Below are 22,868 nucleotides of genomic sequence, written 5' to 3'. Positions count from 1 at the left end.
GATATACAGGGGTCTGTACTATGATTAGATGTCTGCGTCATGGTGTGTATTTCCTAGAGACAGGGTTACTACTGAATATACTACTCTTTTGATAAGTTTAGTTGCAAAACTGAGTAGAAGATGAGGCAGTAGGTAGAGGGAGAGGCGACTGGAGAAGACTGGGCATGGTTGGTTATCTGATGAGAAAGCATTATAGAGAAGGAGGTGTTGAAGAAACTGTAGTATACAGTTCTGTGGCTTTGTGATTGATCTTAGACAAAATGAAAGGATTTATTTATTGAGGAGATAGAAATGACTTTTTTTTAAAAAGATTTATTTATTATATATACATTTTCGTATCTGCATGCACAACTGCAGGCCAGAAGAGGGTGTCAGATCTCATTATAGATGGTTGTGAGCCACCATGTGGTTCCTGGGAATTGAACTCAGGACCTCTGAAGAGCAGCCAATGCTCTTAACCTCTGAGCCATCTCTCCAGCCCAGCAATGACTTTTTCAGCATCACATAGTAATCCTAAATTGCTGGATATACATTTATATTACTATCTAAAGGATTATGTTGGCCTTTTATAAGCTTTGATTATCTTAACTTAGAGTACTCTTATAAATGAGTCAGCATGGTGTTTTATTTCTAGCTAACAGTTGTGTCTCACTCTTGCTTTTCATAGGCTTTGGTGAAGCATGTCCAGTCTAAAGGATATCCAAATGAACGTTTTGAACTTCTTACCAACTTCCCTCGGAGGAAGCTTTCTCATCTGGACTATGACATTACCCTACAAGAGGCAGGCCTCTGCCCTCAAGAGACTGTCTTTGTACAGGAGAGAAATTAACACCATGGCCTGACCTCTCTCAGCTTACCCCCTTTTCTCTTTTCCTGTGAGATACCGTGTCACTAAGTGTGCATTTTGGCTCATAGGACTATAGAGCCAAAGCTGGGCAAGCAAGTCACCTGCCTTTTCTTATTTCTTTCTGTCACCTATAAATCAATCTCATTTTTTTCTCTCCCTTCATTCTCTGTCATTTTCTTTCTTTCTTTTTTCCCTCACTTTGTTTCTTTCTTATCAAGTGTGGTGACCAAATGGAAGTATAAGCATAAGAATAAGACCTCGCCTAGCCCTGGCAGCAGGAGACTGTTCTCTGATAAGTGGGCACTTGGGTTGCCTGGCACCTTTTGGGGATCTAGTGATGTTACTTCTTGACAAAGAATGGCTAGGATCAGAATTAAAAACAGCCCCCATTTTGGGTAGGGAGAAGATATTCTCAGAACATGTATTTTGTTCATATAGGAAGAGCTCATAATGAAATATTCAGGCTTTTGTTTATGTGGGAAAAGCATCCTTTATACCGTTGCTCATCATATTTAAATTTTTCCTCAAGTATTCCCATCTTCTGGTTACACGTTATTTCCATGATGTGTTTTATTGCCAGAATGAATGCTCAGTGTATTGTGTGTAGCACAGGGTGGCTTTCAGTGTCCTAGCCTGAGACAGTTTTCTTTATTATTACTCTGTTAATTATATTCCTCTTTCCAGTCCTAGGATGAACCTTTAGAAGGCATCTTGTGTCTGGGCTAGGAAGGTGCTTGCTGTTTTTGCCTGCACAGCAAATTAGTTCCTTTGGCTCCATTGTCTGGGTCTATAGTATTCTGTAGGAAGGCAGGTATTCAATAATCATGTAGTGCAATGGCTTTGTAATTGTAACCACTGTGGTTATTGGTTGTCCTATGTGCTTAAGGCATACTTATGTATTTCCCAGGGTTGGGTGGGATGGGCAGGGGGCCCCAAAACCTGCAGCTGAGAGTTGTTAACAATATTCTTTTGGTTAGAAATAGTGATTCGTTTTTTACACCCAATTGGAATAATTTCTAAAATGCTCTGGTAATTAATTGACCTTAATTCCTCATAATGTTTTATTTTAGAAAATATAAAAACTGAAAGTCTGAGAGGAAGACCTACAAATGCAGTTCATAAGACAACAGTTAGTGAGAGAGATGACCAGTAATCATCAGATGTGAGGTTTTTTTTTCAGCCTACAGAAGTCATACTCAAATTGTATTTGTGAAAGCTTTTTTCAGTATTATTTTGAAAAGGCCACCTAAGTCTATACAGTACTATTCATCAGCTTCACTGTATGTTCATTTCTTTCCTTGAACTTTAAATAGAGTTCTTTAGCAGGGCAGAAAATCAAAACTTTAAACTGGTTATAAAACCATTTCTGTAGAATAACTTATCTTGTCAATTGAAATTTTTGACTGATTGTTGTACTTGAGGAGCATGACCTGCCATTGCTCAGCAGCATTGGGTTCCGGTGTAGATTGCTCTTTTGCCAACTAGAGGATTAAAAAGATAAGCTAAAGAGATGTGGTATATTGCTAGTATACAACTATGGAATATGGTTGTTAATGGTTGGATTTTGAGGGACCTCCCTAAAGAATGGTTATGTATCTCCTCAAGGAAATCATGGAAAATTCTGTTATTTTTCAGTGAGTCCTTTTGATTTAATGTTCTTACATTTTTTCTAGGTCTGTGTACGTGCTTATGTATAAGTATATAATTGTATAAATATTTATAAATATATTTATATAATTACATTTTCATTTATACCTTGAGTTCTCTCTTTAGATTGGTGACTGAATAATATCACTTTGGTGTTTTTCATAGCACTTGAGGCTTAGCCAACAGTTTGGATTTATTGAACAAGCATGTTAATTCCTCAGTTGTATCTCTGAACTTGAATAAAAACTGGCTGAGGAATGGAGCTGTATACTCTCAGAGGAACAATGGAAGGCTTTAAAAAAAAACACAAAAAAACTAATGGTCAAGGTCAGCAGTGTAAAGCTCGGGGAGCCACAGGGTAAAAAGGGAGAGAGTACTCAGCTTTTGCAGCTTTTGCCATGCCCCCCACAGAGCCAGCTGAAGCTCACATCAGTCAGAAATGGGGAGTCAAGCATTCATTCCCCTAGAGGACTCCTCTGCGCCCCCGTGTCCTGCTAGGTCAGGTTCTCTTTCTGTAGTGAAGCCTGCCTTGAGCTCCTGAGGCAGGGTGCTCACAGGTGAGAGGCTGGTGCAGCTCTCGTTTTATATGCACAGCGCTGGCAAATCCATTTAGGAGAAGCCAAAGTAAGACGACCAAGTATATGAGCACATGCATTCATCAGGCTTAGTCAGGGTGGCAGCTGCAGAGGGTTTTATTTCCCGTTGACTATGTGATTATCAGGGTTAGCCCATGGGAGGAAGGATCATGGATTGCACGTGAGGAAATGAATGGCAATATCGCCTTGCTCAAGAATTTAATTTCCATACGGAGTTTGCCTTAGTTTCTTCTGCAAGTTATTTTTCTTTCCAGGGAGAGCTTTCAATTGGGCAGTGAAGAGGGATCTGTGAGGTTAGTTAAATGTAGTGTTCCCTGTAGGTAGTTGAAACAGCTCAAAAGTTCTTAAAGTTAGGAGAAAAGGAACAGAGTACACTTGAGAGTGACGTATAAGGAGGGAATGAAAGCTAGTGGGGAAAGTGAAAGGAAGACAGTCGGGCTGAGCTCTCAAGCAGGGCTGGGTGAGGGAAGAGCGGGGCTGGGTTTGCGTAGCCAGCGTGTGTGGGTGTGCTCCACGTGTATCTCCTCCTCCAGTCTTCACGCAGCCCCTGCACAGCATATATGCATTCGAGTCGCTTGTAAATGAGGAAGAGAACTGGGATTCACACAGCTTGTTCAGTGTGTCATTATTAGGAAGGGCCAAATTAAAATTAGAGCTCAGAGTCTGTTCTTCACTTTGTGGTGTGTTGTCCTATGTCAGTTGGAGTCTATTTTCTCTAAGGTCATCTTATTATATTTGGCTTTATAAACTAAGAGTTTTTGTTTTCTTAAAGTTGGAAGGAATGGCTAGGTCAGAATCGTGGGGTTTGCACTATCCCTATAAAATATTAATTATGCCATTTTTTTTAGCAGACAGTTGTCCATTGCTTTTTAAAAATAATTCGCTAAGGAAAATGATTACAGCATTATTTGCCAAGAATAAATGGAAACTGTAGGAAAATTTTTTAAAGAGAAGATGCATTTATTTTTTTCCTGATAGCTTATCCATGATAGATTATTTAACAGCTCCTTTGGTTTTGTTTTATCTTGTATCCAACTATATTAGTGCTCTATTGAGTCTGTAGTCAAAGGTTGGAAATATTTTAAAAGTTAAGATCTGGTTTGATAGTTTTATCCAGTTAGGGAGTCATCTGTATAAATGGGTGTCGGCAGGAAGGCGGATGTTGCCCTTTTCAGGGTTGAAGTGTTACTACAACAGGAACCTAGGAGGACAGGGTCGTATAGGGTTAGCTGGGGTTCTCCTCACAGAGAAGACAGACAGTGGCAAGCGCGCATTCTTTGACTCCACTTCCTGTAAATACTTGATTTCGGCCCTGAAGCTTATGAGTAAGGCAAAAGCAATAATCCCTAAGTAATAAGGGATTTTGAGCTCCAGAACTAAAAACTCTTTCGGTTTTTTTGAGACAGAATTTCTATTGTAGCCCTGGCTGTCCTAGACTCACTTTATAGACCAGGCTGGCCTTGAACTCAGAGATCCACCTGCCTCTGCCTCCCGAGTGCTGGGATTAAAGGCCTGTGCCACCGTGCCCGGCTAAAAACTCTAATTAGCAATGATCTCACTTGAACACATAAGAAAAATACCAGACTGTTCCTGAGAAATGAAGGCAAGCTTTCTCTTCCTGGGTGCAGTACGGGGGTGTCCGGTACTAGAATAAAGAAGAGGCTGCCTGCTTGGTGGGTTCACTGCACTTGGGTTACAACTTTTCTGCTCATCCTGTCAAGTTATTTTCTTCCTCTAAATCTTGAATTTCTTTTTTGGGAAACAGAGAATTGAACTAGATCAGTAGTTCCTTGTCTTTTAAAGTAAAAGGACTTTAGATGTTTCAAGTTTTGACATGAGTGGGGAATGGTAGGGCTCACTACCTAACAGAATTAACCTTATGGAGGAAGATGAGTGTGCGCCTGGAGCCATAACCCTACAGGAGAACGTGTGTCTGCCCCAATGTTTTCTTACTCTCCCCCTTCATTTTATATCATCCTCAGACTAATTAAAAGTGTTAAAAGTGTACTTGTTAATTAGTTCCTGTGTGTGTGTGTGTGTCCGTGTGTCCGTGTGTCCATCTGTCCGTCCGTGTGTCCCTCTATGTTCAAGTATCTTTTGCCCAATCTCTTACAGACCTCACTGTGGTGACTTGAAATCCCTCAAAGCAGAGTACAGTAGTTACAGATCCAGTGATCTTTAAGCAGCCAATTATTGTTTAAAAATTTAATGCTGTAAGCCTAATGAGTTTTAAGAATGGCTGGCACAGCCATGCGCAGTGGTGCACGCCTTTAATCCCAGCACTCGGGAGGCAGAGGCAGGTGGATCACTGTGAGTTTGAGGCCAGCCTGGTCTACAAAGTGAGTCAGGACATGCAAGGCTACACAGAGAAACCCTGTCCTGAAAAAACCAAAAAAATAAAAAAAAATTTTAAAAAGATGAAAGGGCCAGCAAGATGGTTCATGCAGTGAAAGTGCTTGCTGATAAGCTGGAGACCTGAGTTCATTAACTTCTTCATTCTGGGATTACACAGAGAAACCCAGTCTCGGAAAAACAAACAAACAAAAAAGAATGGCTGGCACATAATGAATATGAAGCAGATAATGTCACCAACACTGGGGCTGAATTTGTGTGCTTTAAGCTAAGTGCTGGCTCAGCAGTTTTGAAGCTGACTTGTGCAAGTTGTGAAATTCAAACTTGGTTTGGGCAGATGTGACCTTTACAAGATTTCCATCAAGCTAATGTTTAAAAATAATTCTTGTCCCATAGAGTGCATCTTTGTGGTGTCATGTGTTTAGAGATCTTTCATTTACTTACTTAATAGTAAATTACAGATACAGACTTCTAAGTAATGCCCCGTCTAACTAAAACTTGAAATGTAATGAGGGCAGGAAGAGCCAGCCCTCTGAGGGGCTCACACTTGTCCAGCGGCCTAAGCCTTAATGAGTCGGCTATGTTTAGGTAGTCCCTCTACCTCCCCCGGCCCTGCCCCCCCGCCCCCCAGTTACTCCTCAGTCCCTGTGGGCAGTGAAGGAGTCCCAGTATTATTGGTTTGCCTTACCTAACAGCTCAGTTGTTTACTGTGAAACGTAGAATCCCTAGTCGACATTTTAGAATGGGGCAAGAATGTTCTTCAGAACTCAAAACAACCAAAGAGTACCATTCTAATATATTGACTTCCCCTATAATATAGAGATTTAATATTTCAGTGATTATTATTTGGATTTGAGACTCATCTCTTTGTCAGTCCTGGTAATGAGACAGCTTAGAATTAAGAGTATTGGGTTTATTTTTAAGAGCAAAGATTATCAACTGCCTTGGTTAGTTTCTTTATTAAGGTTGCCTAGATTATTAGATACAATGAGACCTTTAAGTAGAACAACCATTTAATCCTCTTCTCCATTATCTTTTTTGTCTTAGTTTTGTTTTTAAACACTCTTAATGCAATTCAGGCAAACCACTTCCTTCTCCTCCTCCTTTTCTTTTCTTTTTTTTCCTTGAGACAAGGTCTCTTTATGTAGTCCTGGCTTTCCTGGATCAGGCTGGCCACTTAGCAACTATGTAGTTAGTTGAACATAACCTTGAACCTCTGGGTCCTCCTTGGATTGAATGAGCCACTATACCTGTCTCTTCTTCATTCTTTACCTAATTCGTCCAAAAATTAGTCGTGATATTTCATACACTTGGCTATGTTTTTAAAATTATATTTCTACGCCTTAATATGTATTTCTCATTTTTAATAAAAGTAACATAGAAGGGAATATTTTGAAATAACTCTCCCTTTCACAGCTCATTTTCCCTTTAGGAGAATTCTCGTTCCAAATAAGAGGATGGCTGGCTCTGTGATAAACCCCCAAGGCAGTTTGTTTGCTTCATTACAGATTTTTGGTTGCCCTGCTTAAATCTCACCATTCTCATAAACACTTTGTTTTTTAAAGACACGCTGCTGAGCCAGTACTTAGTTGAAAGCACACTTAGTAGCCCAGGTTGTCCTAGAACTCAGTAGCCTGATTTGGCCTTGAGTTCTTCTGAGATTATAGGTGCAAGCCACTACACCTGGCTTAACCTGATTAATTTTTTTCAAGACAGGGTTTCTCTGTGTAGCCTTGACTGTTCTAAACTCACTTTATAGACATTGCTGACCTCAAACTCACAGATATCTTCCTGCCTCTGCCTCTGCCTCCCAAGTGCTGGGATTATAGGCATGAGCCACCACGTCCAGCTCTTACATGTTTTTAATATGGCCTTTATGTCAAATAATCCCAAAATAAACTGAGTAATCCATATGAAATGCTTTATTAAGTAGAGTGAAGAAGTTTACAAAAATTTGCTTGTGGAGCTAGGGAAATGGCTTAGCAGTTAAGAGCACGTGCTCTTGCAAAGCCCTTGGGTTGAGCCCCCGCCACCACCTAACAGCTCACAACGGTCTGTAACTCCAGTTCCAGGTGATCCAGTTCTTCTGAGTGTGAGGCTGCGAGGCACACTTGGGAAACAGAGACAGGAAGATTGCTAGTTCCATGTCAACCAGAAGTTACATACTAATACCTTAACTCAAAAGTAAAATTCTCCTTGCCTCACCCCTTTTGAATACACCTGTAGGTTACTTTTACTGTGGCATGGATCTGTATATTGCAGTGCTCTTCTAGCCCCAATTAAATGCCATTCTTTCAAGAATTACAACTAAAGCTACTATAATGCCACATACAAGTGTCTGTATGAATACGTCTCATTGCTCTGAGAGAAAATAGTGAGATGTAGAATTACTGTGTTTGTTTGATTTTATAAGAGACCAGAAAACATGGGGCTGGCAAGATAGCTCAACAGTTAAGAGCACTTGCTCTTGCGGAGGACGCAGGTTCAATTCCCAGCACCCACATAGTGCACCACACCCATCCCATAACTCTAGTCCCAGTCAAAAAACAAAAACAACAACAAAAAACCAACAGGATTTGCTCACATGTTAGAGATGTGAATACCAATGGTAGTATTTTGCCTAAGAATAATCACATTAATTATAAGTATGGGAAATTATCACTGCACTGAACTCTTTGGCAGTAAGCAGCAGACTTTGATGGGCAATGGTACTTCAGCAAGTAATTATATGCCTTATAAGGTCACTTAGGCTTTCAAATGGGAGGAAGAGTCAAGCTAAACTAGTGATCTGTCTCCACCAGAAAAGCAGCTGTGGGCTGGTGTGTATGTAGCCCAAGACGCTGCCTTGAATCCCCCAGCATTACTAAGAAAAAAAGGGTTTTGGTTTTTTCAAGGCAGGGTTTCTCTGTGTAGCCTTGGCTGTCCTGGACTTATTTTGTAGACCAGGCTGGCCTCGAACTCACAGCAATCTACCTGCCTATGCCTCCCAAGTACTGGGATTAAAGGCATGTGCCACCACACCCAGCCAGAAGAAAAGTTTTTAATCTTAACTGGGTTGGTGAGAGTCATCTATTGGTCATTTTAAAAATTAGGAGCTGTTTTAAATGAGAGAAGTTGGCTTAAACTTGAATGTTCTCTCTCTCTCTCTCTCTCTCTCTCTCTCTCTCTCTCTCTCTCTCTCTCTCTCTCTCTCTCTCTCTCTCTCTCTCTCGTTTTGAGACAGTTTCTCTGTGTAGCCCTGGCTGTCCTGGACTCGCTTTGTAGGCCAGGCTGGCCTTGAACTCACAGCGATCTGTCTGCCTCTGACTCCCGAGTGCTGTGATTAAAGGCGAGTGCCACCATACCCAGTTGATTGTTCCCTTTCTCAAAATCCTTTATATTTACTTTTATTAATGGGCTCTTGTGGGACTATGTACTGATAGGGAACTATTCACTTCCACCCTGGATTCTTCCCTGTATCAAGATAGCTAAGTTACAGCGTGTTTCACCAGGATTAATTGCGAGCTGATGACAATAGAATATATTCATTGATAGAATTGTATTCAGCTGGAGACATTGTTTTCAACAAAACGAGTTTAGGGTATGCTTTTCTCAAAGCTGCTGTGTTCTTAATGGGAAATATCAATAAATACTAAGTGATATGATTCAAAATACCAATAGGCTCATGAAACTAATCTTAGACTCTTAACTGTGTCAACACTCTGCTGCCTCTAGAGAAAGTGTGTGACCTCCACTTTTCATTAATGAGTGTGGTAAGGACTGTTTATCTTGCCCGTGGCAGAGACTTGGGCCTTATTTTCTAGGTGTACCCCTCTAGTTCATAAAGGCTATTTACAGCACCTGAGAAGCTGAGATAGCCTCTAGCTTCAGAAGTGGAGACGTAAGTGCTGTTTGATCCTGGCATGATGCACAGACTTCAAGGGGCTTCTGTCCAAGTTTTGCCATGAATATTTTAGGCACAAGTTTTACACTCCTTAGAATTCTTTTTTTCTGGACAGTTTTTCTGTTGGTTATTTAAAAATTCTAAGCATCTGGATCTTCCTTCCTTCCTTTCTTTCTTCCTTTCTTTCTTTCTTTTTCTCCTTACCCATTAAGAAAGTCCTCTTGCTAGTAAGTTTTGTTCTGTGGAAACTTCAGGAGTACTTGTGGGAGTACTTGTGGGCTTGGCGTGTTTTATATGATTTCAGTTTGAGCAATGCATTTAGAATCCTCTGGGACGCCCAATTTTGGCAAGTCTTCACTGCTTGTGTTTTTAAACATGTCTCTCATGTCTTCTCCAAACCTCACTTCCCATCTTACTCAAGAGTTAATTGAAGTTGATTTGGGGTATTTGCTTTACAAGTGTTGCCCCACCCCCAGCAGTTCTTAACACAAAGCTTAGATATTTCCTGGGCTGTTTGTATGTTCAGTTTGCCCTGGACAAAGTGGTGGTCTTGCTGAGATTTGAATTCTTAATACAGGACAGGTTCTAAATTTAATCTATAGTTCAGCTTCTTGCTGAATCCAAGAAAATGGCGGACAGAGCTAGTTCTTGTGGTGTGCTAGCCAGTGCTCCCTAATATGGAGTGAGTTTCCAGGTTTCTGGGCATCCATCCCACAGTGCAAGGAGATTGTTGTGAAAATACTTCTCTAAATTGGAATGAAGGCTTTGAGACCAGTGAGATGGGAAAACTACACTGTCCACTGAAATATTGTCCAAGGTGCATGAAAGATCCTCCCAGACATATGGTGATTATAAAGGTGCTAGGGGAAGCCTGAAGTCAAAAGGCACGTGGAGGCAGAGAGCTGTAACTGCTGGCTAAGACTCACTGGACTCCACCGCTCTGAACCCTAGGGTGTTAGACACCTGGCTGTGATGTTTCCATGGACACACATAGGCTATAGGCAAATGCTTTCTGAAGTGATGATCTCTCTGTTAATGGTTTATTTCCTGGTTTGGGCTGTACCAAATTGTGAGTATTCGCTGTGTTGTACCCAGTTCCTTTATATTAATACTGCAACTTGAGTTGTGGGTGGGTGGGTGGGGCAGCAGGGTTGGGGAGGGAGGGGAGCGGAGTGAAGTCTTTTGAAGACATCAGCTCACTGTGCTGAGAGAGGGACCAAACTCAAGGAAACCTCTGATCTATACATTCAACTGCTGCATTTTTTTTTATAAATACATGTAAATGTCCTGTTGTAATATTTGATCTTGGAAATAAAAACAAAAACTTTTCAATATTATTTTTTGTGTCATTGTTTTTGTCAGATATTGGGAATTTTCATTCATGTAATTCAGATTCCAAACCCTTGTCCAAATATTCTCATGTTTGAGACACTTAAGCTTGTTTTCCCAGTACTTTAAGGCAGGAGAATCAGGTGTTCAAGGCCAGCCTTGGCCACCTAGCAAGTTCAGGGTTAGCCAGGGCTACATGAAACCCTCTCTCAAAAAACAGTGGGGCACCAGGCATAGTGGCACATGCCTGTAATCCCAGCACTTGAGAGGCAGAGGCAAGCAGATCTCTGTGAGTTTGAGGACAGCCTGGCCTACAAAGCCAGTCCAGGACAGCCAGGGAAAAACAGAGAAACCTTGTCTTGAAAACAAAACAAACAATAGGGCATGGTAGTAGTTGTCTTTAGTTCCAACACTGGGAAGGCAGAGGCAGGCAGTCTTTTTTTTTTTTTTTTAGATTTATTTATTTATTATGTATACACTATTCTGCCTGCATGTATGCCTGCCTGCCATAAGAGGGCACCAGAACTCATTATAGATGGCTGTGATCCACCATAGGGTTGCTGGGAATTGAACTCAGGCCCTCCAGAAGAACAGCCAGTGAGTGCTCTTAACCTTTGAGCCATCTCTCCAGCCTACAGGCAAAACTCTTGTAAGAGTTCAAAGCTGACCTGGTCTTACCAGTTCCAGGATAGCCTGCCTAAAAAAAAAAAAAAAAAAAAACAAAAAACAAAAACCTAAACAAAAACAAACCCCAACAAACAAACAAACAAAAGACACTTGGCTTTAATTGACAAAGGTTACTTTGTATTTGCCACATGTCGTTTGCTAGGTTTTTTCACTTACCATAGTAATGTATCAACTTTTTGATTAAAGTGTTACAAGAGCATTGTATTAGCTGTAAGCATTAAAAGTACAATTATAGGCTGGGCATGGTGGCCCTCGCCTTTAATCCCAGCACTTGGGAGGCAGAGGTAGGCGGATCGCTGTGAGTTTGAGGCCAGCCTGGTCTACAAAGTGAGTCCAGGACAACCAAGGCTAACACAGAGAGACCCTGTCTCAAAAAGGGAAAACAAAAAATGTATTGTAAACTTGGACCCACTCAAGCTGGGCCTCATTCCTAGGGTACTGAAACCACTACCACCGCCCTGCTTACAATATTTTTATCCTAAGGAAAGAAAAAACACCCAGACTTCCTCTCAGGTGACTGATGGTGTCTCTTTCAACCTCTTAAAACTTCCTTTTTTCCTCCCTCCAGTTAAGGGGATGTGCACCATCCTGTCAGCCACCTGTGGAGGAGGGTTAGTCACTGGAAAGACAGGAGAGCAGCTGGTCGGCTAGGCCTATCGTAGTTCCCCTTCCCTTCCTCCTAATTATGTTGTGTTAACTTCCTCTTCTTTGGCCTCAGATCCCACCTCCCAGTACCCCTGAGAATGGAACATCTGTGCTGGGTTTCCTAGGCCTTTCAGCCCGAGGGAGCCTTCTGTGTGGCATTAGCTTTCCCACCCCTGCCCTATTCATAATCTGACCTCTGACACTCCCTTGCTTCTGCCTGCAAGTGCACTGGTGAAGGGAGGGAGAGGCAGGTGGATCTCTGTGAGTTTGAGGCCAGGAATACACAGAGAAACCCTGTCTCGGAAAACCTAAATAAATAAATACGATACAGAAATTCTTTTGGATATTAGTTGTCATCTTTGTTGTTAGTGTGCCACAATTTTTTTCAAGCTAGTTGGCGTTTTGTTTTGTTTTTTGTTATATTTTGTTTTTGAGACAAGGTTCCTGCTTCCCCCTTTGTCTGTAGGACTGCGGGGCGCCTCCATGTCTGGAGCTGGGGCGCCTCGAATAGGAGCTTAGCAGGCAGATCTGCGGCCAGCAGCACAGTGCAGTGTACATGGTTTGTTGTGACTGTGACAATAGAGGAAGGTGCCTGGTGCTTGAACACAAGAGGGAGAAGAAAGAAGGCGTGTTCAAGTAAGTAGAGTGAGAAGGAAGAAAAAGTGGGCTCGGCTCAGTGTTGCTCCCGTGGAGAGCTCGGATTCCACCAGGGAGGAGGCTACAGCAGGATGGAGCAGCTGGTGACAGGGAGGCCACGGGTGGCAGAGGAGGCTGAGGCTTTTCCCGGGTTGCATCCAGTGACTCATTAAGACCCGGCAATCTCATGAGGATGTGCACATGGTCTCCTTGCCTTGGAGTCACATGAAAATGAGCAGAGAGTTGTGTCATGATCATAGGGGTTCGGCTGTGACAGAGTGATCCCTCAGCGGAGGTCCATGGGCAGCTGTGGACACCCACACCCACTCACACACGAATGCCGGGGCGACCTCTACATATAGAAGGCCCTGTAGGAGTCCTGGCTTAGGCTGAAGGAGCCAAGGCCCACTTGGAACAGAGCGTCTCCTCCACCTGCTGGTCCGCCCACCTCAATTCCTAACGTCAGACACAGGTAAGCAGAGAGCCTAGCAGTTAAGAGCTCCCGTCTTGTGATGTGCAGTCCTGGCTCTGCCCATTAACCACCGGTGGGACTCGGGGCTGCCTCCCAGGGGACTTCAGGCTGCTGTAAGACTCCTTCCAGTAGTCCCTGTCTTGCAGGCAAGCGTTAAGCCCCTATGTGAGCTTCTGCCCCTGCCACACTTGTTCCCCCTAGCTTTTGTTTTGTTTTGTTTTGTTTTGTTTTGTTTTTCGAGACAGGGTTTCTCTGTGTAGCCTTGACTGTCCTGGACTCGCTTTGTAGTCCAGGCTGGCCTCGAACTCACAGCAATCCGCCTGCCTCTGCCTCCCGAGTGCTGGGATTAAAGGTGTGTGCCACCACGCCTGGCTTGTTCCCCCTAGCTTTGGTCCTCGCGGAAAGGGACTGCATTTCTTCCACCATTGTCTCCCTAGGTTCTACAAAGGTTCTAGCACCGTGTCTGGCAAAGACTGGGCATTTGAGGAATATCCACCCAGGGATAAAGGGAAAGGTGGGAAGTGGGGAAAAACAGGCACGGAATTTGCATTCTTCCTCTGAGACGATTGCTCCTATGCCCAGCCAGTGGCTGACGATTGGTTCGCACAGCCCGCAGCTCAGGTTTGAACAAGGGCCTATACAGCCTTGTTTTAAGATGTGGCCTTTGAGACATGATGGGTTATGCCTGAGGTCCTAGCGCTTGGGTAATGGAAACAGAAAGATCAGACATTTCAAGGCCGCAAATTCAAGGTCTGGGCTAGAAGAGACCCTGTGTCAAAAACAAAACCGAATTTGACCTTGTGATCCTGCCTGTCCCTACTTACAGGAAAACGTGCTGGCCTCTTGGCTAATCATCTGACTCACGTATTTGGAGGGATATCTCAGAATGTTGTGATTTCTGAGGGAAGTGAAAGTCAAACCAAATCTTTCTTTAGCTAGAGCTCTTCTCAGTGCAGCGTGGGATGGGCAGGCCAAGCAAGGCCTTTTCCTCTATTTTCAGTTAAATTTTTATGTTGCAAACTGAGCATGCCCAGAGACATTTCTGTCCATCACTTCTACATTTGTGTGCCCCCCCCAAATATGTCTACTTTTTACATTCTTAGATTACAACTTCATTTGAGCTTGCTCAGGATGACTTAACTGAGCATACTGATGCTCATCCACTTAAACGCAGTGGACCCACCCCTGTGTGACTATGAATAAGCCCCGGAGTCAAACCCCTCTCCTCCATTTGCCCTCCTTGCCATGTACACGTAATACAACCTTCACTCCCCTTAACTTCTTGGCAGTGCTGCTTCTGGAACTCAGCAAGACATCCTGAGTCCATTGTTACAGGGTCTCTGAATTCCACTCGCCCAACAACCACAGTTTGGGGTTGTAGGTTTTCATCTATTTGTCTAAATTGGTTTGCTTTCATTTGTTTTGTTGTTTGGTTGGTGGTTAGGGTTTTTTGTTTGTTTGTTTGTTTCTATGTTTCTTTGTTTTTGTTTTTTGCTGTTGTTGGAAGTGGTATGTTGGGGTTTTTTGTTTTGTTTTGCGTTTTGTTTTGAGACTAGGCTCATGTAACCTAGGCTGGTCTCAAATATACTATATAGCCAAGGCTGGCCTTGAACTCTAAATCTCTTGCTTCCAACCCCAAAGAGCTTGGATAACAGGCATATGCCACTGTGCTGACTTCAAGGATTATTCATTTCTTGATTAAAGTTTAGTGACAACTGAGAATCTTTTCTTGTTTGGTTCATTCGGGAGTTTGTTTTTGGTTTTTCGAGACAGGGTTTCTCTGTGTAGCCTTGGCTGTCCTGGACTTACTTTGTAGACCAGGCTGGCCTCGAACTCACAGCAATCTGCCTGCCTCTGCCTTGCAAGTGCTGGGATTAAAAGCGTGCACCACCATGCCCAGCTCGTTTGGCAGTTTGTGAGACAGGGTCCCTTGGAGTAACTACTGGCCTCAAACTCACTATGTGGAGGACAGCCCTGAACCCCTAATCTGCTTGCCCCTCTTGTAGTACAAGAATTCCCACACAAACCGCTTGAGCACCAGTCTCAGTGAGATGTTGATGGTTTATTGAGTGAACGCACACCCCAAGACAAGGCTGATTGCAATCAGGGCCACAGAAAGGACTCGGGAGCCAAACTGTGATGTCAGCCTGTTTCTAAGGCAGGGCTCTTATAAGAAAAACTGTAACCAGGTAACAGGCAGGTAACCAGTTGGGAAGCAAGGGGAGGGCAGCATTACATCATTTTGATTAGCTAAGCACAAGAAGAATCGATTTTGTTCCAAGTACATTATATCCAGGTGGCTAGACAAAGCATTTTACGCTGATTGGCTGGGACATAGGCTTGGGGACCTCCAGTTCTCTACCTTTCCGGAAGAAAGGAACATAGCAGGATACTGTGGTTTTGTTAAGAAGAACATGTACCATTAATTCAAGCAGAACGTTCAACAGTGTTGAGTTGTAAGTAAGAGGCTCTTCAAGCTCCCAGGCAGGTAATGCCTGAGAACCTGAGCTTAATTTCACCTTATGATCAAAATGGAGACTTACAGACAAAATGGCTACAGTTCTGCTATGCTAAAGGCTGAAGCAGGTCTCAACACCTCTACTGCCCAAAGCGGGGGTTATAGCTGTGTGCCTCCATCCCTGACTCATGCTCACTAGTTTTCAGGCCTTTCTTGTGACTTTCCTGACAGGAAACCTCCACAGAAGAGTTTGGTTTTGGTACTGGGGGAGGGAAGTGTCTTGAAACCCTTCATCCACTGGTAATATGAGCAGGTGCTGAAGGCATTCCTGGCCAAGAGTAGTTCCTGGGCCAGGTTCAAAACACACTCTGAGGGCTGTGGTGGCGCACGCCTTTAATCCCAGCACTCGGGAGGCAGAGGCAGGAGGATCATTGTGATTTTGAGGCCAGCCTGGTCTACAGAGTGAGTTTCAGGACAGCCAAGGCTACACAGAGAAAGCCTGTCTCGAAAAAACAAGCCATAACGAAACCCATATTCTTGAATGGTCAATGACTTATCAGTCCTTCCTGGGCCCTGACAAAGTCAGACCTCTGAAGGACAGCGGGTTAGTAATGTTGAAAGCAGAGCACTGGCCTTAAATGGGAAGATGGTGTGAGGAGGGAAGACTGCCTACATCACAAGATGATGAGGAACTCAGTGCAAGGGGGAAGAAACTAAAACAAAAGAACACAACCAAGATAGGCCGAGTGGCACACACCTGTAATCCCAACACTCAGGGAGGCAGAGGCAGGTAGATCTTTTGAGTTCAAGGCCAGTCTAGTTTACAAAGCAAATCCAGGATGACAGCCAAGGCTATACAGAGAAACTCTTGTCTCAAAAAACCAAAACCAAAACTAAAACCAAGAAACACCTACCCTGGATGAGAGTCACATCCTGACAGGAGCCTGTGAGGCGGCATCTGGTACAAGGAGCGTGGGGGTGAGGGTGCTTCTGAAAGACGCCTCCAGCATCCTTCCTGGCCCCTCACCACTCCCTCCTCTCCAGGTCCCTGGTGTCCCTGGATGAAATCTGTCCTTCACATCGACCCCCAGCTCCCCTAGCATGCCCCTTTCCTCTAGAAAGACCCAGACATCCTTTCTCTTGGAACAAGCTACTTTACTCAGTGTGACAGGGCTCACTAAAGGCCACTCACCACACAGGAAAACTGCAGCTAGAAGTAGATGCTGGGGGGAAGGGAGGAGAGCAAGGGCTGAGGGGAATCACAAGCCACCAAGGGTTGTGGAGACCAGCTGAGGAGAAGCCTGCTTCTGGCAACCGACTCCTTAACATAAACTGTAAGGATTTTTGGTTTGAGATCTATCTATCTATCTATCTTTCTTTCTTTCTTTCTTTTTTTTTTTTTTGGTTTTTCGAGACAGAGTCTCTCTGTGCAGCCTTGGCTGTCCTGGACTCACTTTGTAGACCAGGCTGGCCTCGAACTCACAGCGATCCGCCTGCCTCTGCCTCCCGAGTGCTGGGATTAAAGGCATGCGCCACCACGCCCGGCCCTATCTTTCTTTCTTTCTTTCTTTCTTTCTTTCTTTCTTTCTTTCTTTTTTTCTTTCTTTCTCCCTCAAGACAGGGTTCTTCTGTGTAGTCATGGCTGTCCTAGACTCACTTTGTAGACCAGGCTGACCTTGAACTCACAGCAATCTGCCTGCCTCTGCCTCCAGAGCGCTGGGATTAAAGGTGTGCACTACCACGCCAGGCTGACAAGGTCTTTCTTATTTGTGTTTAGTTGTTTTTTGAGACTGGGTCTCTCCTTGTAGACCTTTTAAGAACTGTCCTGAAACTCACTATGTAGCCTGGGCAACCCCTACTCTTAAATTGTTTTTGCCTCAATCTCCTAAATTACTGGGCTTACAGATGTGAGAGCCACTGGTAGGATGGATCAGGACTTCCTTTTTATGGCCAAATATTTCCTTATATGCACATATAAAATGTATTTTGTGGATGGACATCTGGGTTATTGGTATATGTCTAATTTTAGCTATTATGAATAAAGCTACTGTGGACATTCAAATTTCAGTGCCTGTATGGGCATGGCTTTTTGCTGCACTTTCATAAAACAGTGAAATTACCGGTTCATTTGGTAAGTGGATGTTTAGTTACAAAACAGTGCTACACTATTTCCTAAAATGGTTTAACCATTACATTCTCACCAGCAATGTGGGGGACCATTCCATTGTTTCTCATCCTCACCCACAATTTACATACATTTATGAATGCTAACCAAGCTGAGTGTAGTTGGTGGTGCACTCCCAAAGGCAGAGGCAAGCTGATCTCTTGAGTTTGAGGCCAAGTTGGTCTGCATGGTGATGTCCATGTCAACCAGTCTCAAATAAAACAAAACAAAAAACAAACCTCTAACAATTGTGTGGGGTAGCCTGTCTGTCTGTCTGTTTGTCTGTCTCCCCACCTACAGGCTAGCATTACACTCCTGGTCATTCGTGTCTTCCTTTTCTTCACAATGCTCTGCAATCCTTATGGCTAAACTCACCTATTAGTTCAAGTAACTTTATTATTTGGGGGGCGGGGGTGAGACAGGGTTTCTCTGTGTAGCCTTGGTTGTCCTGGCCTCACTTTGTAGACCAGGCTGGCCTTTGAACTCACAGCGATCCGCCTGCCTCTGCCTCCTAAGTGCTGGGATTAAAAGTGTGCGCCAAACTTTTAAAAGATTGCTTAGAAGGCTGGGCATGGTGGCGCACGCCTTTAATCCCAGCACTTGGGATGCAAAGCCAGGTGAATCGCTGTGAGTTTGAGGCCAGCCTGATCTACAAAACGAGTCTAGGGCAACCAAGGCTATACAGAGAAACCCTGTCTTGAAAAAACAAACAAAAAAAGATGGCTTAGAAACCACCTACCTAGCTGACCTTCCTACTCAGCCTACATCTCAGAAGGAAAAAGCCCCTTCTCCATGCTGTCTTAAAAACCCCCTCAAACTGAATGTCCCGCCTTTGTACTTCCTGTGCATCTCTCTATCTGTCCTCTGGGCTTCCACTCATTCTCTATGTTTTTTTTTTCCTATGTTCACTTCCTGTCAACTGGTTGCTTGCTCTGCCTCTTGACTTACGGTTGACTTTATTTAATCCTGTTTACAGAAAGCTCTTGGATTAAAGGTTTGCGCTAGGGCTGAGCCACACCACAACTAGAAACAGGTTTTTTTTTTCAAATACACAATCTTGGGGTTCACAGTGTGATCAAATATCCTGCAAAAACAAACAACATCAAAAGAATACCATTGACAAGAAGCATAGAAAACGGGCACCTTGAGGGAACCTTTAGAAGCTTTATAGAATAGAAATAACCACTGGCTATAGAGATAGATGACCAGCAGGCAAAGGTGCTTGCCATCAAGCCTAGCAAGTTGAGTTCAATCCCTGGGACCCACATGGTGGACGGAGAGAATGGACTCTTGAAAATCATCCCCTGTGGCTGTGGAAATGGCCCAGTGGTTAAGAACACTGGCTACAGCCGGGCGTGGTGGCGCACACCTGTATTCTCAGCACTCTGGGAGGCAGAGGCAGGCGGATCTCTGTGAATCCAAGGCCAGCCTGGTCTACAAAGTGAGTCCAGGACAGCCAAGGCTATACAGAGAAATTTGGAGTCCTCTTCTGGCGTGGAGGCACACATGCTGGCAAACACTGTATAAATAATAAATAAATAGGGGCTGGAGAGAGGGCTCAGAGGTTAAGAGCACTGGCTGCTCTTCCAGAGGTCCTGAGTTCAATTCCCAGCAACCTCATGGTGGCTCAGAACCATCTATAATGAGATCTGATGCCCTCTTCTGGCCTGCAGGGGTACATGTAGGAGAATACTGTGTACATAATAATAAATAAATAAATAAATAAATAAATCGCTAAAAAAAAAAAGCCAGAGAGAAGAAAGGAAAAAAGTTGTCCTCTGACATCCACATATTGGATGCGTCATACAAATGCCCTACGCACACACATTAAATGAATAAAATGTACCACAGTTTTAAAAGAAAATAGAGAAACAATCACTGGTTATAATAGGGAATACACAAAATAGGATGGACTGTGGAAATGTGTGTGGCTGAAGCTTGGCCAAAAAAAAAAAAAAATAGAGGATGCCCTACAAGGAGACCATTAAGGCTGGCAGATTTGGACCCAAAGGGGCCTGAAAAAACTACTGTACCAACCAAGGACAATGCATGTAGTAAACCTAGACCCCCTGTTCAGATCTAGCCAAATGGAGCTCACATTCTTCACAGTTGTGTGGAGAGCAGGGACTGCCTCTGACATGAACTCTGGTGCTCCCTATCTGACCACTTTCCCTTGGTGGGGAGGCCTGGTGGCACTCGGAGGAATGGTAAGCAGGCTACCAGGATGAGACCTGATAGGCTGTGATCATATGGTGGGGGAGGAGGTCCCCTTCTGTCTCAGGACTAAGGGAAGGGAATAGGGTGAAAGAGGGAGGAAGGGGGGGAATGGGAAGATGCAAGTGAGGTGATAACAATCGAGATTAAATGTGAATAAATTATTCAAATAATTTTAAAAATGGAGGACGCAACTCCTATTTGTTGGGAGAAGGCTTGAAAGGCAGCGTGTTTTAAAAGCTCCCCAGCTGTCCTTGACGTGACCTGTTCTCAGAAGCCATCTCCGTTTCATCTGGCACCACACCCTGTTGGGCACTCCTGCCCTTGCTCTGTCCTGACCCTCTCCCACTGTTGCAGGATGCTGTCCTTACCCCGTGTAATGGCCTGCTCCCGGACCTGTTCCCGCTTCCTAGGCCTGAGCCTTGGGACCTCATCCCTGTGTGCTGCCGGGGCCAACATTGCACTCCTCTTTCCTAACTGGGATGCGACCTACCTGATGAGGGGCCTCATTGGCAAGCATGCCATGCTGGGCTCTGGGCTCTGGGGAGGAGGCCTCATGGTATGTGCCTTGGGTTCGGTGAGTGGGATCATCTCCACAGCCTCTTTTGGGGATGGAGCTGGGAGGTGGTCTTGGGGTGTTCCAACAGGCTGGTGTTGAGTCCATAAATAGCCCAAGGTAAAAGGGGACTTGTCATGGGTTGCTGGATCTTGAGCTTGGAACTAGGAAGCCTACATGAGTGTGGTACCTACAGACTCAAATCGGGCTAAGCCTTCAACCTGGACCCTAAGTCTATTTCAGCAGCTGTGTATGGCAGCTAGAAATGCAAATCGCCCGGTCTCTTCTTCTTCTTCTTCTTTTTTTTTTTTTTAAGATTTATTTATTATTATGTATACAGTGCCCTGCAGGCCAGAAGAGGGCATCAGATCTCATTATAGATGGTTCTGAGCCTCCATGTGGTTGCTAGGAATTGAACTCAGGACCTCTGGAAGAGCAGTCAATGCTCTTAACCTCTGAGCCATCTCTCCAGCCTGCCCAGTCTCTTCTTTTAGGTTTATTTTTATGTGTATGGGTGTTTTGACTGTATGTATATATGTATATAATTTTCTATATATACAGGAACCTTCAGAGGCCAGAAGAGGGTGTTGGATTCCCTGGAACTGGGCTAACAGGTTGTAAGCCACTGTGTGAGCTGGAAACCAAACCAAACCTGGGTCCTCTGAAAGAGCACCAGTGCTCTTTTTCTTTTTTTCTTTTTCTTTCTTTCTTTCTTTTTTTTTTTTTTTTTTTTTGGTTTGGTTAGTTTGGTTTGGTTTTTTGAGACAGGGTTTCTCTGTGTAGCCTTGGCTGTCCTGGCCTCAAACTCACAGTGATCCACCTGCCTCTGCCTCCCAAGTGCTGGCATTATAGGCATGGGGACCAGTGGTGCTCTTGACCATGGAGGGGTGCCTCCAGCCCCACCGAGGCTCCTGTTGACACACCTCTCCACTGTCCAGGTGCTCATGGCTGCGACTCTCACCATGACGGGCTTCTTCAGTAAGAGTGCACCCTGTCTGCACGTAAGCATCAGTCCCCGCCCCTTTAACACAACTCTCGCATCTTCTGCTCCAGAGGCAGAGGGCTCAAGGGCCAGTTTTAGTTTCCAGGCCTGAGGTCAGTTCCTAACTGTGCCATTTAACAATTCCAAACTCTTGGCAAGTGGTTTAATTCTTTCAGTCTCATCTGTAAGAAGGGAGTTGGTCAGGGCAAAGGAACCACAGAGGTCTACAGAAATGTGATAAACCGCTATTTTTCTCTGATACTGAGTATCAGTGATTTGGGTTTAAGTACACTGTAATCATATGACTTTTATAGAAAATTTCCTGGCTACTTTTTATGTGTTTACTTAGTTTTTTTGTTTGTTTGTTTTTTGTTTTTTTGTATTGATTTCATCTGTGTCTGGTGTTTTGGCGTCTTGTATACTGGTGTGCCACCTGTGTGCCTGGTGTGCGTGGAGGCCGGAAGAGGCTGACAGACCCCACTGGAACTGGAATTCAGACAGTTGTGAGCTGTCGTGTGGGTGCTGGGAATAAAACTCGGGCCCTCTGCAAGAGCAACCAGTGCTCTTAATGGCTGAGCCATCTCTCCAGCTCCTATTTGGGTTTTCTTGAGACAGGTTTTTACTATGTAGCCTGGAGCTATCCTTGAACTTGTCATCCTTCTGCCTCATCTCCCCAGTGCTGGTGCTTGGCTAGTTTAATATTTTCTTAGGATTTGCCTAACACGCATGAGGTAGTGGAGTGGGGCTGTCAGCACTAAAACAACCACCCAAGATAAACCACATACATGTACCCCATACACACAGACACCCATTCATATGTGTGCCCACATACATAGAGATTTTTTTTAACCGTTAGAGATAATCCAACTACTAATTTACAATTTAATTCTTCTACTCTACAGATACAAGGACCAGAATAAATTTGTGCTTTATTAATTACAGCTGCAACGGTATAGATTTTCAAATATCGCAAGCTGGGTATGATGTTGCCTCACCCCTTTTAACATCAACTTTTAGAAGGCTGAGACAGGAAGATCAGGAGTTCAAGGTCACCCTGAGCTACATAGTTGTAATCAACCTGGATCCTGTGTGTGTGTGTGTGTGTGTGTGTGTGTGTGTGTGTGTGTGTGTGTGTGTGTGTGTCAGGGACAGAGACAGAGAGAGGCAGAGGCAGGGTTTCTCTGTGTAGCTTTGGCTGCCCTGGACTCACTTTGTAGACCAGGCTGGCCTTGAACTCACAGAGATCCACCTGCCTCTGCCTCCCCAAGGGCTGGGATTACAGGTGTGCCACCATGCCAGGCTTCGATTTTGCTTTCTATGCTATGATAAACATCATGAACAAAGAAACTTAGAAAGGAAAACCTGAAAACTTCCAGGTCACAATCCACATGTGTATATAT

General features: G+C 44.0%; 2 protein-coding genes across 5 annotated transcripts in view; both read left to right on the top strand.

Annotated features, from left to right (window-relative positions):
* Positions 1-2,756, top strand: part of UBXN7 (UBX domain protein 7) — a 43,569-nt gene extending 40,813 nt beyond the window's left edge. The window contains exon 11 of the mRNA XM_084802196.1: positions 668-2,756. Coding sequence (XP_084658322.1) covers positions 668-829 — 162 coding nt within the window. The 3' untranslated portion in view covers positions 830-2,756. The remainder of the gene's footprint in view (positions 1-667) is intronic.
* A 9,995-nt stretch (positions 2,757-12,751) lies between these two features.
* TM4SF19 (transmembrane 4 L six family member 19) overlaps positions 12,752-22,868 on the top strand; it is a 190,227-nt gene continuing 180,110 nt past the window's right edge. Inside the window, exons 1-3 of one of the 4 annotated variants that reach the window (XM_084802188.1) lie at positions 12,762-13,094; positions 20,288-20,489; positions 21,425-21,487. In XM_084802188.1, the coding sequence (XP_084658314.1) occupies positions 20,289-20,489; positions 21,425-21,487 (264 nt within the window). In that variant the 5' untranslated portion in view covers positions 12,762-13,094; position 20,288. Of the gene's footprint in view, positions 13,095-20,287; positions 20,490-21,424; positions 21,488-22,868 lie in introns of all 4 variants that reach the window. The other 3 variants (XM_084802187.1, XM_084802186.1, XM_084802189.1) reach the window with 3 other exon arrangements.

Source organism: Acomys minous, assembly GCF_964271855.1.
Source record: "Acomys minous genome assembly, chromosome: 11".
Lineage (NCBI taxonomy): Eukaryota > Metazoa > Chordata > Mammalia > Rodentia > Muridae > Acomys > Acomys minous.
This window is presented reverse-complemented; position numbering and strand designations above follow the sequence as displayed.